Raw genomic sequence first — 13,878 nt, forward strand, 5'->3', positions numbered from 1 at the left:
CTTTGTTTTCTGCTTACAAGCAGGCACAGAGGGAGAGGCTCAACAAACACGCTTGATGCTGGGGGTTCTTTGCTCATCAATTCATGGCAGTTCAAGCCGGGAGCATCGCCGCACCCAGTAACGAAGCCAAACCACCTCTACTTTTTCACGTTAGACGCTTCAGCAATCAGCGAACAGCCTGCTTACAGAAGCCCCGCAACACATCGCGCAGAAACGTTAAGGAAACGATAACATTTTTATTATTTTTATTGTTGTTTTTTTTTTGCAGCATTTCGGGGCGAGCGCCCCAGGAGCGGAGGCCGGGCGCCGGGTGCTTTGTCTGGAGGCCGGCGCGATGCACAGGGTTTCCTCGGCTCGCCGCGGCAACGGCCGGCGCCAGCCAATCACGAGTGGCTGGCTGAGATCGCACCAAAGTAGGTAGTGAAAAACCCTGAAAAAAAAAAAAATTAGAAAAAAAAAAAAAAGCGAGCGAGCGAAGCCACTTCCCCCTCACCGCCTCCTCAGCCCGCCGCCGCCCCCGCCCGGCCTCGACCCGGCCGCCTCCCCTCACGATCGCTCCCTGCCCCTCACAGCCGCCCCCGCCCCCGCTTTTAGCCCCCTAAATCCCCTTTTACCCCCTCACACCCCCTTTTTACCCCCTCACACCCCCTTTTTGCCCCCATTTTGGCCCCTCACGCGCCGTTTTGCCCCCTCACGCCCCCAGTTTTGCCCCCCCCTCCTTTTGCCCCCCCCTCATTCCCTCACGCACCCCCCGCCCTCCGCGCACACCTTGGGGCAGGTAGCCCCGCCCCTCTTCTCTCAGCGCCCGCCGCCATTGGCCGGCCGGCCATCCATCACCCGCCGGCTCCGCCTCCGATTGGGCGGCCCGCCCCCCTCAGGGGGCGTACGGAGCGGGGGGGCGGCAGGCGCGCGTGCGCTCTGTCTCTAGTGAGGCAGCGGGGCGTTGCCACGCGGGGCTCCCACCATAGCAACCGCTTCCTCCTCCGGGCCCGGCGGCCGTGACGTCGGCAGCGTTTCCGCCCGGCTCGCGCCCTCGCCGCTTCCCTTCCTGCCGCCGGAGCCCGCGCCGCGCCCAGCCGCCGAGGGGAGCAGCCGCCGCCGCACCGCGCTCCGCCGCCCGCCGCCGCCGCCATGGTAAGGGACCCGCGGGGCGCCCCCCCCCCCTCCACCCCACAGCCCCGGGAGCCTACCGGCGGCTCCCCGCCGGGCTCCGGTCCCTCGGGGCGCCGCGCCGTGAGGCGGCGGAATCCCCCCCCCCATATCCCCCCCGCATCAGTGCCGTGGAACGTTCCTCCCCTCCCCCCCCGCTTTGCGGTGGTACGTTCCATCCCCTCAGAGCGCCCCTTCCCCCTCCCCCCCCGGAGGCGCGATGGTACGGCCCGCGCCGCGTGCGCGCGCGGGGAGCCGAGCGCGTCCATTTCGCGGCGCGGGGGGGGAGCGGAGCGCGCCGCGGGGCCCCTCCCAGCGCTCCCTGTCTGTGCCGCAGGGCGCGGCCGCACCCAACCCCCCCCCCCCCCCCCCCGGGGCTTTTGTAGGTCGGGGGGTGGGGGGGGTACGGCCCGGCCCGGCCCGGCCCGGCAGGAAGCTGCGGCTGCCCCCGGCCGCATCCGGCCGCGCGGCGGGAGCCATCTTCCTCGGGGGGAGGGGGTGGGGGGGCGCCCAAGGCCGCTGGAGCCTGGCGGAGGAGGAGGAGGGTGCGAGCCCTGCCTCGGCCGTGAGGGGAGAAACGCCCCCAGAGAGCCGCCCGGCCATTGTGCCCCGGCGCCGTGTGGGCGGATCGGGGGGGGGGGGGGGTAAAGGCGAAGTTTGCCCCCTCCCCCCCCCCGTTTAACCGGCACGGCTGAGATTGATGAATTGGCATGAATTAGCTCGCACAGCCCTAATTACCGCCCTGTTCTTGCCTTTCCGGCACCAAACACCGGCGTCTCTTAATGCCCTCCGTTAGGTTATTCGCCGCTAGCTTTTGAAGGGCGTCGCAGCCCACCCGCAGCCTTCGCCGTTCGTGTCCCCGACGCAGGGCACAGCTCGCGGATAAACTCCCGCCCCGCACGGCCCCAGCGCGCAGGATGTGCTGGTAATCTCCCTGCTTCCTATAAAACCCAGCTGAAGCATCCCCGGCCGGGCTGCAGCGTGGAGCAGAGCTAATGGGAGTTGCAGATGAAGCTGCTGAAAAGTCTGACGAGACTTGCAGCTCTTGTTTAAAATAGGCTTGTCTGAACAAGCTAGCTGCCACCTCTGCAGTACGCAAACCTAGTTTAAAATGACTCCTCGGCGTGTCAGGCTGCATCTTGCTTCAGAACCAGGCAATTCCCAAGTCAGCCAGAACTAGCATTTCTCATAGTGATCTTTTTTAGAACAGGGTGTGTTTTTTTGGCTTTTTTTTTTTTGGTTCCTGTGTTTTTAGATGCGTTCTAGTTGCAGCAAACGATTTTGCTTTTAGGCAGAGCGTAGGCCTTTTGGCAGAGTACCATAACGCCAAGCAGCAGGGCGTCACTTTACATCAAAAGAACATTGGATTTTCGGCTTTTATCTGTCTTGCCACGAGGTTCGGTTTGCTTTACTATTGGATTAAATGATTCCACGGTCTTCGGAGGGCTGTGCAAATCATTTTTTCCTCGTTGTTAGTCAACAGTATTCCCCAATCCGTGTAATTACAAGGTACGTGTGCCTCGTATGCGAGCTGACAGCCTCCTGACAATGGGTAGTGTGGGTGTGGGGCGTGTTCCTGCTCGCACCGCCGGGATATCGCTACCGGGAGGCTCCAGTGGGGAGCGAGGGCTGAGCTCAGCAATCTCATGCGGGAGAGCCTGCGGACAGCCAGAACTTGCATCTGAAGCTGTTTGGAGCCTTCTGCTCCCCTGACTGCTCGCTGTTGGCAGCAGTCTCAAGGATATCTTGATTAAAAAAAAGTGTCTGGGATGCCCAGAGAGGCCTTCAAAAGCTGTTCTTAAGGGTGATCTGGAGGTTGCCATAGGAGTGCAGAGGACCACGAGAAAATTCCTGCAGGCGGTTGGGCTCGAACTAGCTGATTTCTGTGCTGAATGTGCTCCTAAGAAGCTTTGCTTTCCGGCAAGAGTCCCGCTGAGTGCCAGCTTACACCCGCATTACCTCACAAACATGTGTTTCAGCGGAGGAGCAGGCGCTGCTCAAAATTTCTGCCCTCCCCCTGGCTGCCACACTTCCTGTTTTTCAGCAGTGCTGCCGGGATTGCCTCTCTCCGCAGGCAGTGCTTGTTCTGCCTACCTGGACAATTACCAGGAGCAAGCCTCACGATAGCTGAGTGAAGGTGATGCTTTCCTCAGCTTTCAGCCAGCGGAAATAACCTCCAGGAATTCAGGAGAGATTTATTTTTCTTCTGCCTCTCTGTGATTGCTCGACTCATCTCTCCTTGTCGAGTTGGTAACCCCCCTATTGGCAGGAAAAGAAATAGCTGAATAGGGTTTTGATTCCCTTCCCTGTGCCCTCCCTGCAGAAAGAGACCAAATAAAGCAAAATAAAAAAAAAAACTCGAGTCCAGCTGGCAAGGTCTGCCTGCAAGCGATATGCAAATAACCCCGTACTTCTTGCTGGTTTATGGTGTGTAAATAATGGCCTCTTACACAACAGCAGTAAAAAAAAAAAGGCACTTATGTTTCCTGTTGTGCTTCAGGTCAGAATTGAAGCTTCAGGCTTCTTCAGGTGCACAGACTGCCCGGTGTAACGTGGGTGTCTGTCCCTGTGGGGTGGGAGCGCTGCTATCACGGGGGTTATCTTGGTAACAGATGAAAAGCAAAGCCACGTTTAAGACCCAGACGCGTTTAAGTACCCTCGCTCTCAGCCCGTTTGTTGGCCAGGGCTCGCCCCTCGGTGCGGAAGCAGGCCCGGGGGAGGCGTCGGCTCATCTGCTGCTGGCCGCGGCCAGCCCGCGTGGCCTCGTGTCTGCCTTGGCTGCGTTCGCACAGCGAGGTCTCGGTGCTGGCGACGTCCCAGGGCGCTGCGTGGCAGCGTAGGGGACGGCTTTGGGAAGGCCGCTGTCCCCGAGCCGTCAGGTGCCAGCAGTTTTAGTCGAAAGCAGTGTTTGTGGCAGGCGTGTGGTGTGACGCCGCACCGAGTCAGGTGGAAGCGCCGCCTGCTCGCCCAGGCGGTTCTGGCAGCGGGGAGGGGTTCGTATGGGAGATAGGAGGGACGGTGTGGGGTGGCACGCCGGGCCTAGGGAGAACAGGGTGTTTGCTCACGGAATTGGGAAGGAAATAGATGGCGGTGAGGTGGCCGGCAGACGGGGAGGCACGCCGCCCTCAAACCCCTGCAGTTAAGGCAGGCGCACCTCGGTGTGTTCGTGGTGTCGGTGGAAAAACTGATGATGCTTCTCTGCGAAGCAAAAGTTTCCACTTGAGAAGCTGCGGGTAGGCCGTGCTGGTGTATGCAGCGTGCGCACGTGGTTCCCAAACAAAACAAGTCCGGAACTGGTTCCCAAAATATTTCTGTAGATAACCGTGCGCGGGCATCGCTGCCGAGGGCTCCCAGGCACTGATTACAGGGAAGAAAGCCTACGGTGTGAAGTTATCAATGCAGCGCTTAAAAACAAGTTTAGTCTTTCCAGCTTGTTGTGAGACAAACTGAGCATTTCTCGTCCTGTCCCTCTTAGAGGAGAGGAAGGAGCAAGGACTTGTTTTGGGTAAAATATTTTAACTATTCAGGGAAAATACTGGAGGCCACAGTGCTTTTGAACAAAACCTGAAGCAAACCTCACGGGCAGAGCTGCGTTTCAATGCAGGCGTGCTACAAACCCAGCGTGTCGAGGATCTGGTGCGTCTCCCTCGTTGAAGTCGCTCTCGCGGGGCTCTCGGGCGGCGCTTTGCGCTCGAGGCAGGAGCGAGGGCTTTGTGAGGGGAATAAGAGCCGCTGTGTTGCCGCGGCGCATGCTGACGAGGCATTTCATGCACCCATTACCTCACGCGCCTGCGGCGGGCTGCGAGGAAGGACAATGGGGGCACTGGTGGAAGGGCTCTGGGGCAACGGGGGCGGCAGCACTGCCTGCAGGGCACGCTGCCCTCGGGGTAACTGCCTGGAAATACGGGGGGAGGGCTCGTTTCTGCTGAACCCCTCAGGGGAACTGGCACGTTCTTGCTCACTCGTCCGCCTGGATGTGCCGTGGTGTCATCATCTCTCCCGACTGTGAGCGGTTGGTGGCGTGCCCCCTTGCTGCTGCCCCGTTTCGGTGAGGTTGGCAGGCCCTGGAACAGGAGCAGCCCGGCTGTCGGGCCGTGCCGTTCCCCCCCGCTGCCCCCTGAGGACGGTTTCAAGGGACTGTTGCCTGTGCCGAGGGGTCTCCGTGTCCCCCGCAACTCTGTGCGCAGTCCAGAGCTGGGCAAGTGCTCCTACACCAAAAAGGAGCAGAAGCGAGCCCTCTCTCTGAGCTCAGCAGTGTTCCAGCCAGCGCACACGCGCGCGCAAACACACAAAAGAAGAATGTGCTGCATTGAATCCTCGAGCAGAGTGGTGCTGGGCCAAAGAGAGAACCCAGGCTAACAAACAGCCGCTTTATTCCGTCGTTGCTGGCGGGCGGAGGCTCCTCGCCAGCTGTTCCTCAGGGCGGGCCAGCAGAGGCAGGGTTAAAAAGCCAGCTGAGAGCACGCGCTTGGGAGCCCGGCGTTCCTCCTTGCTGCAGTGGCCGTCGCAGACATCTCCCTGCTGCCCTGCACAATTACGACGACATTACAATTAAAGTTACAACAAAAGCTGTGCAGGGTTTTGGTTTTTTCCCTTTTTTAGTGTGTTTACGACACTCCCATCGTGGTACAAGCTCCGTGTTGAAGGGGGAGTCCTTTTGTTACAGGCATTTACCCTCTTTTTGGAAGCGATGAGCTGCACTGGGAGTGTGTGGGTTCACTTCAAGCCGTACTGTGACACGGCTGTAAGGTTTTCTCAGGCTGAAGATACCTGGTTTGTCCCTGGCAATTTAATAACCGCCAGCGTCAGCCTGTGTGGTGACTCCAGAGGTTGTACAGCAGCTGTGAAAAAGAGTAGCACCAGCTCCTGACAACCTTCTTCTACTTTGGAAAGTGTAAAGCAAAACAAATCCAGTCCTTAACTGTTGTCCCTTTGGGCTCTGCTCGGTCCCGGTTATCAGCTGCAGACTAACACAGTGAATTTTGAGTTTCCAGACCGAATGCTCCCAACATTTTTGGAATCTGAACTGAGTCGCCAGCAGTGCTCAGTTCCTTTATAAGGAAACGACTCGTCTCCCAACGTGGAGGCACGCTGCTGGGCGTGCAGCAGCCACAAGCACACACTGTTACTCCGCTGAGTAACAATGTCCTTTTGGAGCAAAGATCAAGAGCTGATAGCAGTGGAGGTAGTTGATGTTAACTGCTTTTATAGCATCGTTAGGCTGCGCTAGTTCAGGCTTCCTGTGCGTTTTCTACGCAGAACCTTAAGGTTTTTGTGAATCTGAAAGCTGAGTCTTCAATCCATTGTCAGCTGCTGAGGTGCCGTTAGCTGGAAGACAAACCTCGTAGAAAAAAAGAAAAAGAAAAAAAAAAGGGCTGATCCACAGTGAACTCAAGACAACCTTAGTGAATGATGCAACAGTCCCAGCTGCTGTGCTGTTTGCTTTATTGGGGCAACCCTGTATTATTTCCAGTCTTCCCGGAGAGCTCTTGCCTACACCAGCCTCAGAGACAGGAGGAAAAAGACCTTTGCTCCTCGGTAGTTACCTGACAAAGTGCAGCCCCTCGGCATGGAGGAGGCGGCAGAGGAGTGAGTCACTTCGCATCGATGTTTGCGCTTTTGCCTGAATTTATCCTTGAATAAGCTTTCCCTGCTGACTTTTCCTTGTGCTGCTGGGGACGCGCAGAAGGGTGGCCGCCTGCCAGGCAGCTGAGGCACAGTGCCTTCCTCCCTCGGCTGCGTGCCTGCTGCTTGCCGGGGTAAATGCAAGGGATACCAGGTAGATCTGTGAGGGTCTCTTGGAGGAAACCCCTAACGAAAGCCTCCAGCTCAGATTCGTTGCTGCATAGGATCGGCAGCCAGGTCTCCCGAGTGCTGCTCGTAGAAATTGAAGGCAAACCCCATGGTCATCGATGGCGCCAGCTGTGCGTGCTGGGGCCTGGGACAACCTCTGCCGGCTTAGCAGAGCTGTGCTGGCTCCTGGAAGTTACAGAAGAAATCTCGGTGGAAGAAAACCTGAGGTCACCTGAGTAGTGATGCACGGCAGGCCTTGGTCAAGGCTTTGGGGGAAAAAAAAAGCGTGTTAAGTAGCCACCCAGTCCTTGGTGTCTCTGAAGGACAGGGAGGTTAGCACTGTGCAGTTCACCTTCACCTCCGATTTCCCTGGTTTTCTGCCCGAACTCTGCTTGTTCGTACCTTGGTGGAGCGGGGATGTTGTCATGTCCCCCGCAAAATGCGTCTGTCAGGCACGCTTTGGGGCTCGAGTTTAAGGGGAACTAAAATAGGTAACAAGCTTCAGTCTTTCTCAGTTGGTATCTCTCACGTGATGCTTTACCTGCCTCTTTGGTGGGGCTGACTGCGCTCAAACAGCGGCATGTGGCAGTTTACACAGAGGGAGGAGGGCGGCTTTTCCTCCTGAGATAGGAATTGCCATATCCGAGCACGGAGTTACTTGAATTTGGAAGGCCCAACAGCAACAGGGGAGGAGGCAGTATTAGGAAGGCATTGTGCTGTTTGCACTGCCCGGTGTGGTTGGAACAGGCAGACGGGCGTTGGGCAGGCTTCGGTCAGCTTTCCGCTGCTCTGACCGTGTTCTTCCAGCAGTGACCGGTGTGGTTCCCCATGTTGCGGTGTTCCCTATTGCGCAGCCGACTGTAAGCTCTCAAACTTTTGCTGCGTTCCCAGCATAAAACTCAGACACAAACACTTCCGTCCTGCCACCTCTTTTCTCTCCCTTCCCGTTTGCGAAAAAGCAGCAGACTGAAAGCGCAGTTCGGCCTCTCGGCATTCCTGCTAGGTCTGGTCCTCAGCCCCGTGCAGCTGCCGTTAGCTTTAGGTTGGCGGTGCAGGATCTGCACTTCCTGTCACGATTAGCACAGGAGGATGCTGCTAATGAACTGGAATTTCTCGTCAGAAAGGGGGGGAGGGGATTAAAGCAAGCTGCCTTTTTTTTTTACTGGTGGAGGAACTGCTGGGAAGCAGACTAATGAATTGTGAGACTTGCAAGCTCTCCCTTTAAAATGCTGAATCAAGAGCAACTTCTGAAGGTGAGCTTGTCCATGGCTAGAAGCTGTATGGCAGCACCCCCGCTGTATCTCTGTTGACCTCTAAACCAAGCCCAGGTGACAAGCATGGAATTTGACCGCGTTTTACCTGAAGCTGATAGCAAGCGTACTGGAAACGGCCAGGAAACCGAACAGAAGTGATCCTGGTAGACCTGACTGCCCAGCCCTGCCTGCAATGGCTAACAAAATCAAGTTGCTGCGATGCCAAAGCATCTGCCACAACTGAACCTCAGAGGACTAGGGGTGGACGTGCGTGTAAAACTGCTCTGAAACAATGTTCTAATATAAGTCGGATTGTGCCTTGTTCGGAATAGTTTTGGTTTGGCAGCTGGCTGTGGGCAGCATCAAGGCTCCGGATTCTTTACTTGGACTGCAGAAGGAGGGCCTGCAGCCTTCCCTGACTAGACTCTGAAGCGGTGGGTGACTATTGCGAGCACTGCTTGTCTTCTAGCCTCAGATTTGAGGCAGTACAGTAATGTAGCTGTGAAAACGTTCAGCGGTGGCTCTAAAAGTCTTTGTTCTCATCTTTGCAGGCATCTGGAGTACAAGTTGCCGATGAGGTATGCCGTATCTTCTATGACATGAAAGTGCGGAAGTGCTCTACGCCTGAGGAAATCAAGAAGAGGAAGAAGGCTGTCATCTTCTGCCTCAGTCCAGACAAAAAGTGCATTATCGTGGAAGAAGGCAAAGAGATTCTAGTGGGAGATGTCGGTGTGACAGTTACCGACCCCTTCAAGCATTTTGTGCAGATGCTTCCTGAGAAGGATTGCCGTTATGCCTTGTATGATGCAAGCTTCGAGACCAAGGAATCCAAAAAAGAAGAGCTGATGTTCTTCTTGTGGTAAGCGGCCTTGCCAGCTCGCTCATTCCTAGCATGAGGTCCAAGACTGGGTGAGGTCTGGGAGCATTTGTTTTGCTCGGGCCTGCAAGATGGCAGGCTTAAAGTGAACGGAACAGCCTGGTGCTTGTGTTGTGAGCCAGGAGAGGTTTCGCTTGTATGTGACCAGCAGGATGCTGTTTCTGTCCTTGCTGGGTAATAAATGCCACTAATTTGACTATTTTTGGTGTTTTCCACTAGGGCGCCAGAACAAGCACCTCTCAAAAGTAAGATGATCTACGCAAGCTCCAAGGATGCAATCAAAAAGAAGTTTCAAGGTACGTAGCGCAGCCAACGCTCCTAGCTGTGCCATGCCCCCTGAGGTGCTTACACAGCAAGGCTTAACCATTGACTAATTGGCTTTTTTGAGGTGCTAGTGAGGTGAGAACTTCACAGGTAAAATGCCCTGTGACAGAGCTAAAATAAGCTCTGGTTAAAACTTAAAATGTCTGACTGTGTTAGATTTCAGAGGGGCTAGAGCTGTGCTCAGGACAAGAGCAGGCTTCAAAGCGTGCGACGCTGCTGCACAGAGCAACTGGTTTGCACCATGCAGCCTGCAAACCGTTAGATCCTTAACACTACACTGGATTTCACGCGTGGCAGAGGACTTTCAGGCCTGCGCCTGTTGAAATGCAGAGTCTCGTAGCCTTACTGTGCTGCAGTAGTAATTAACAAGCCACTCGATTTAGCCACGCAACCGTGCTTACTCATTTCAAAGGCATCGCATCTCTGAGTGGAGAAGCAAAGTTTCATTCAGCCTGTCAGGCACCGCTAACAAAGGAGTAAACACCTTGCTGCAGCGCTGAGAAATTTCATTCTAGATAAATGATGACGATGGCTCCTGGCCAGGCAGCGCTGCTCCTTCAGCTCTCTCTGTGCCCGGGCCAAAGTCCCGCAGAGCGTAGGGCTGACGGCAGCAGTACACCGCAGTGCCAGTCGTCACAGGACAGCTCGCCAGTGGATTGGAGCTGCTCAGGGATAATGTGGTATGCTGCGCGTGTACAGGCTGAAACCGAAAAGCAATAACGTGCCTTTTCTCCACATAAGGCAGCGTTGGGCTCCCTGCCCTCTGAAAAAGAAACCGCTGTTAATCCTGTATACAGGCAAAGTCCTTGCAGCGTCTACAGCAAGTTCCCACTTGGATTCTGTCAGCCATCTCGGCACTTGCTTGTAGCTCCCTCAGCTGCCACGTCCTGGGCAGCGCTGGAAACGAGATCAGTTTGCTCACAGCTGCCGTGAGAGGGCTGACAGCGGGCACTGACCTAGTGAAAATGTCCTCCCTGGTATTTCTGTGGGGATGCGTAGCCAGGTGTCCCCCGTGACGTATCGGGGAGGGCAACATCCAAATTTCCTTGTTCTCCTGAGCTAAGGCAGGGCTTGACCGCTTGAGTGAGCAGATTGCCTGTTCTAATGTTACTACTAAATGTTTCTTTGGTTGATTACTAGCGTATCGAAATGCTGCATTATTGAGTGTTTTGCCTCTTTTTTTAGGCATAAAGCATGAATGCCAAGCAAATGGGCCAGAGGACCTCAACCGAGCTTGTATTGCTGAGAAGCTAGGAGGCTCCCTAGTCGTAGCTTTTGAAGGAAGTCCCGTGTAGATGTCATACAGTGCCACAACTCTACAAGCATTCCATGTTTTAATATATCAGTTATGTAAAACATCCATTCTAGGCAAGGGTTTCACTAACTGTAGGGAAGCTGTCATTAGAATAAAGTAGATTATGGAGATGTAGCTTGTATGTACAAATGACCATAAATAAATCAAATTAAGGATTTATCTTGGTGTATTAATATTTGCATTGGTTGTCCAGCCCGATACTGTCCCCAATGGATTAACACTAAAGGTCTCCAAAAACTTTGGTCCAATGCAGCAGTGTGTCGTGGGATGAAAGGGGTGGGAGGTATGAGAACAGTCTGGTTCCTGTTCTTTTCTAAATTGTAATTAAGGTAAATTCAGTCGGTCTTTTTGAGGCTGACTGGCCAAATTGCCAAACTCAAAACTTCCCCCTGTAACTGTGTAATGCGAAACTTAAAAGCTGTAAACCTGTAGTTACAGGTAGGCTAAAGCAACCTGTTAGCACCAAAACAGGGTTAAAATCCTAGTGCTTGCAGTTGCAGAGCCATGCTAATTAAGGTTAATTATGAAGTTAAAATAGAGATAAAAGGGACACACTTTTCTGGAGAAAGAGTCCGAATCACTCTCGTAAACTCCCTGTGCAGTGATATTTAAAGGTTCACTTGTTCTACAGGTTCGATTTCCTTGTTATGAAGTGTCTTGAGGTCTCTTCCAAGCCTGAACAATTCTATTAAATTTGCTTTTCTTTTGACATTAGGTTAATTTAGAACTACCTTAGTTTCACTAATACACACTTATAGCGGATCAGATGCTTCTAAGGCTTTTACAAGCGCAGATTCTTGTATCAGAGCTCTCCAGCTATGGGTAGTACGACGAGAAGGAGCCACTTGAAAAATATTACGAGATGAAAAGTGGTGTTCTCAGCCCCAGTCTTTGGTCACTTGGTCCATTTGTCCATAATTACTATTGATTTAACTTAGTAGAACCAATCAGCCTGACTAATACGGCTCGATCTGGGCTTTTTGTCTGTTAGCTTCTTTAATTCTGTAGAAATGCATGGAAATATCACCTACTAGAAAGTTTGACCTGAAATGCCTTTTGTATGGGGGGGGGGGAGGGGGTAGAGAACATTCCTGTGCCAGCTACAGAGATCTTAAAAGCTTCCATGTTTCACCAGTGGTTGATTAAAGCTGTTTCCTTTGTGTAATGTGTACATGGGAGTTGCATAGAGTTTTCCTGTATGTCTGTAGAGAAAAAAAGAAAAAGAAAAAAAAAAACCAAACCCTTAGCCTCCAGTGCGTTACTGTGATATGTTCTGTGCGTGCCAAACCCTAACAGCCTGAATAAATGGGGTTTCCTTCCCCTGGGTCGGTGACTGATTCCTCTGCAGCCTCCAGCTGAGCCCTCCTGCGGTGGGGCTTAAACCGGGCGCTCAGGAAGCTGGCACACCTCTGCAGCTCCGTGCTGCCGCTCACGGGTGAGACACGGGGCGGGGGGGAAGGAGGGGGTGGGGAGAAAGCATGTTCGTTTCTTCGCAGTGTGAATGCCCTCCTTGGCCTCGCACACGTGTAGCGGCTGAGTGACTGCCAGCCTGCTGCACCACTGCCTTCCCCCATGCCACTTGCTCCCTTCCTTCTAGGCTCTGGTTTTGGGCTCTGCACCCGGATTTCCAGGGGGAGGGGAGCTTTGTGGGAAAAGCTGCTCACATTTGCAGCCTAACAAGGAGAAACCCAGCGTGAGTCAGTCCAGCCAGCCCCAGGAGTGAGGGGCTGCCCCTTCCTCTGCGAGCCCTTGGGGACGCAGGGGCAGGGAGCTTCCTTGTCCTCCCAGCTCCCTGACAGAGCAGGAAGCAGCGGTCCTTCACCTAACGCTGCGTGTGCCCGTTCTGGCTGTGCTCTGTTGGAGCTTTACATTAAGGGCAAGCGATGTCTGTGCGCTCTAACTTGGCACCCAGGGGGCCACAGGGGTGGGAGCACCGCGGTTTCTGACCTGATCCACTGCAGCGAAGCTTTGTGAGCGTGAGGAAGCTGGGCTGGTACCTGTGGGCGCTCCCAGTCCGTGCCTTAGCTGGCCTCAAACCTCGCCCAGGTGGGTAATCATCCCCATAAAGTGTTTGTCCTTACCTCAGCGTCTGCAGTGCTGCTGTCTGTCCAAAGTCCAGGCTCAGATAAGAAAACGGGAGTGACAGGGTGGGAGTGGTGCCTGACAAAGGGAACTCCCATCCAGGAGACAACTGATAACCGGCGCCTGCAGGCTGCAGCGTCCTCCCAGGAGAAACGGTGGAAGCTGCTGGCTCGACACAGGAGCCCTCCTGTGCCACAAGGAGAAGCGGCGTCCCCAGGCAGTCCTGGGGCACCGAGCAGAGCCGCTGATCTTTAGATGAAGTGCGGGGCTGCAGCACCCCGGCATCCAGGCCCCCGTCATACCTGCCCTGAGGCACACCTCGCTCAGCAGGTACCTGAGGGGTGAAGGGCCTGGCCTCTCCGGAGGCTGCTGCCCTTCCCCTGCCAGCAGAAAATCGACGCGGTGCCACTCCAGGAGCTGAAACGGCGCTAAACATCTTGCCCCGGAGACCCGTTTCCATCGTCAAGCTTTACTTAACATGACCAGCCCCCCTCTGCTAGCCAAAAATAGCCAGCCTGGTGATGGCCTGAAGGGCAACGTCCCCCATGCTGAGGAGCCCAAATCTACTTTTAAGGGGTTTTTTTTTTTTTTTTTTTTTTTTTGGAGCCCCATCGGTGCCCACCCACCCCTGCAGTGCCTTCATAACCGTATCCCATCCCCTCTCATTTTGGCTGTGTTTGGGGGGTTGCCGCTGCTACTGCTCTCATAGGCACACTTGTTGAGCGTGGTCTGTTTTGCACAAGCAAGCCCAGTAAAGGAAATGGCTGTTGCAAAAGCAACAAACTGAGAAAACCAAAGGGTTTCATCATATTACACTCACTGCTCTGGGGCACATCCCACCAACTGCTCTCTGGCGTGATGGCCACCCCCAGCCTCTCAGCAGCTTGTTCCAGCCTAGGGTTTTCTTGTTAGGGTGGGTTTGCTTTTGTGTTTTCTTGTTTAGATTGTTTGGTTTTTTTTTTGGCGGGTGGCAGCCACCCAAGGGGCTGAGGCCACCCCCCTGCAGCAGGACACAGCCACTGGCTCCCCTCCAGCCAGGTGCGTGCGCCCCATCACCCCATCCGCACCCAAAGCTCAGTTTTGGG

The 13,878-nt window shown here is 54.8% G+C and overlaps 2 protein-coding genes and 1 long non-coding RNA gene across 3 annotated transcripts in view; 2 read left to right on the plus strand and 1 right to left on the minus strand.

The window, feature by feature from the left end:
- The window catches only part of LOC308191835 (baculoviral IAP repeat-containing protein 5-like), a 166,768-nt gene that overhangs the window by 14,011 nt on the left and 138,879 nt on the right, over positions 1–13,878 (plus strand). The window lies entirely within an intron of this gene.
- LOC308191843 lies at positions 217–904 on the minus strand. Its single transcript, XR_013948307.1, has 2 exons — positions 769–904; positions 217–430 (listed from the first exon to the last, which is right to left on the minus strand). It is a non-coding gene; the product is annotated as an uncharacterized lncRNA (long non-coding RNA).
- On the plus strand, positions 918–11,951 carry DSTN (destrin, actin depolymerizing factor). The gene is made up of 4 exons (XM_080584695.1): positions 918–1,134; positions 8,747–9,054; positions 9,292–9,368; positions 10,582–11,951. The coding sequence occupies exons 1-4, from the start codon at positions 1,132–1,134 to the stop codon at positions 10,689–10,691; spliced, it is 498 nt and encodes a 165-aa protein (XP_080440821.1). The 5' UTR covers positions 918–1,131; the 3' UTR covers positions 10,692–11,951.

This window comes from Anser brachyrhynchus (assembly GCF_964034855.1).
Source record: "Anser brachyrhynchus genome assembly, chromosome: 3".
Lineage (NCBI taxonomy): Eukaryota > Metazoa > Chordata > Aves > Anseriformes > Anatidae > Anser > Anser brachyrhynchus.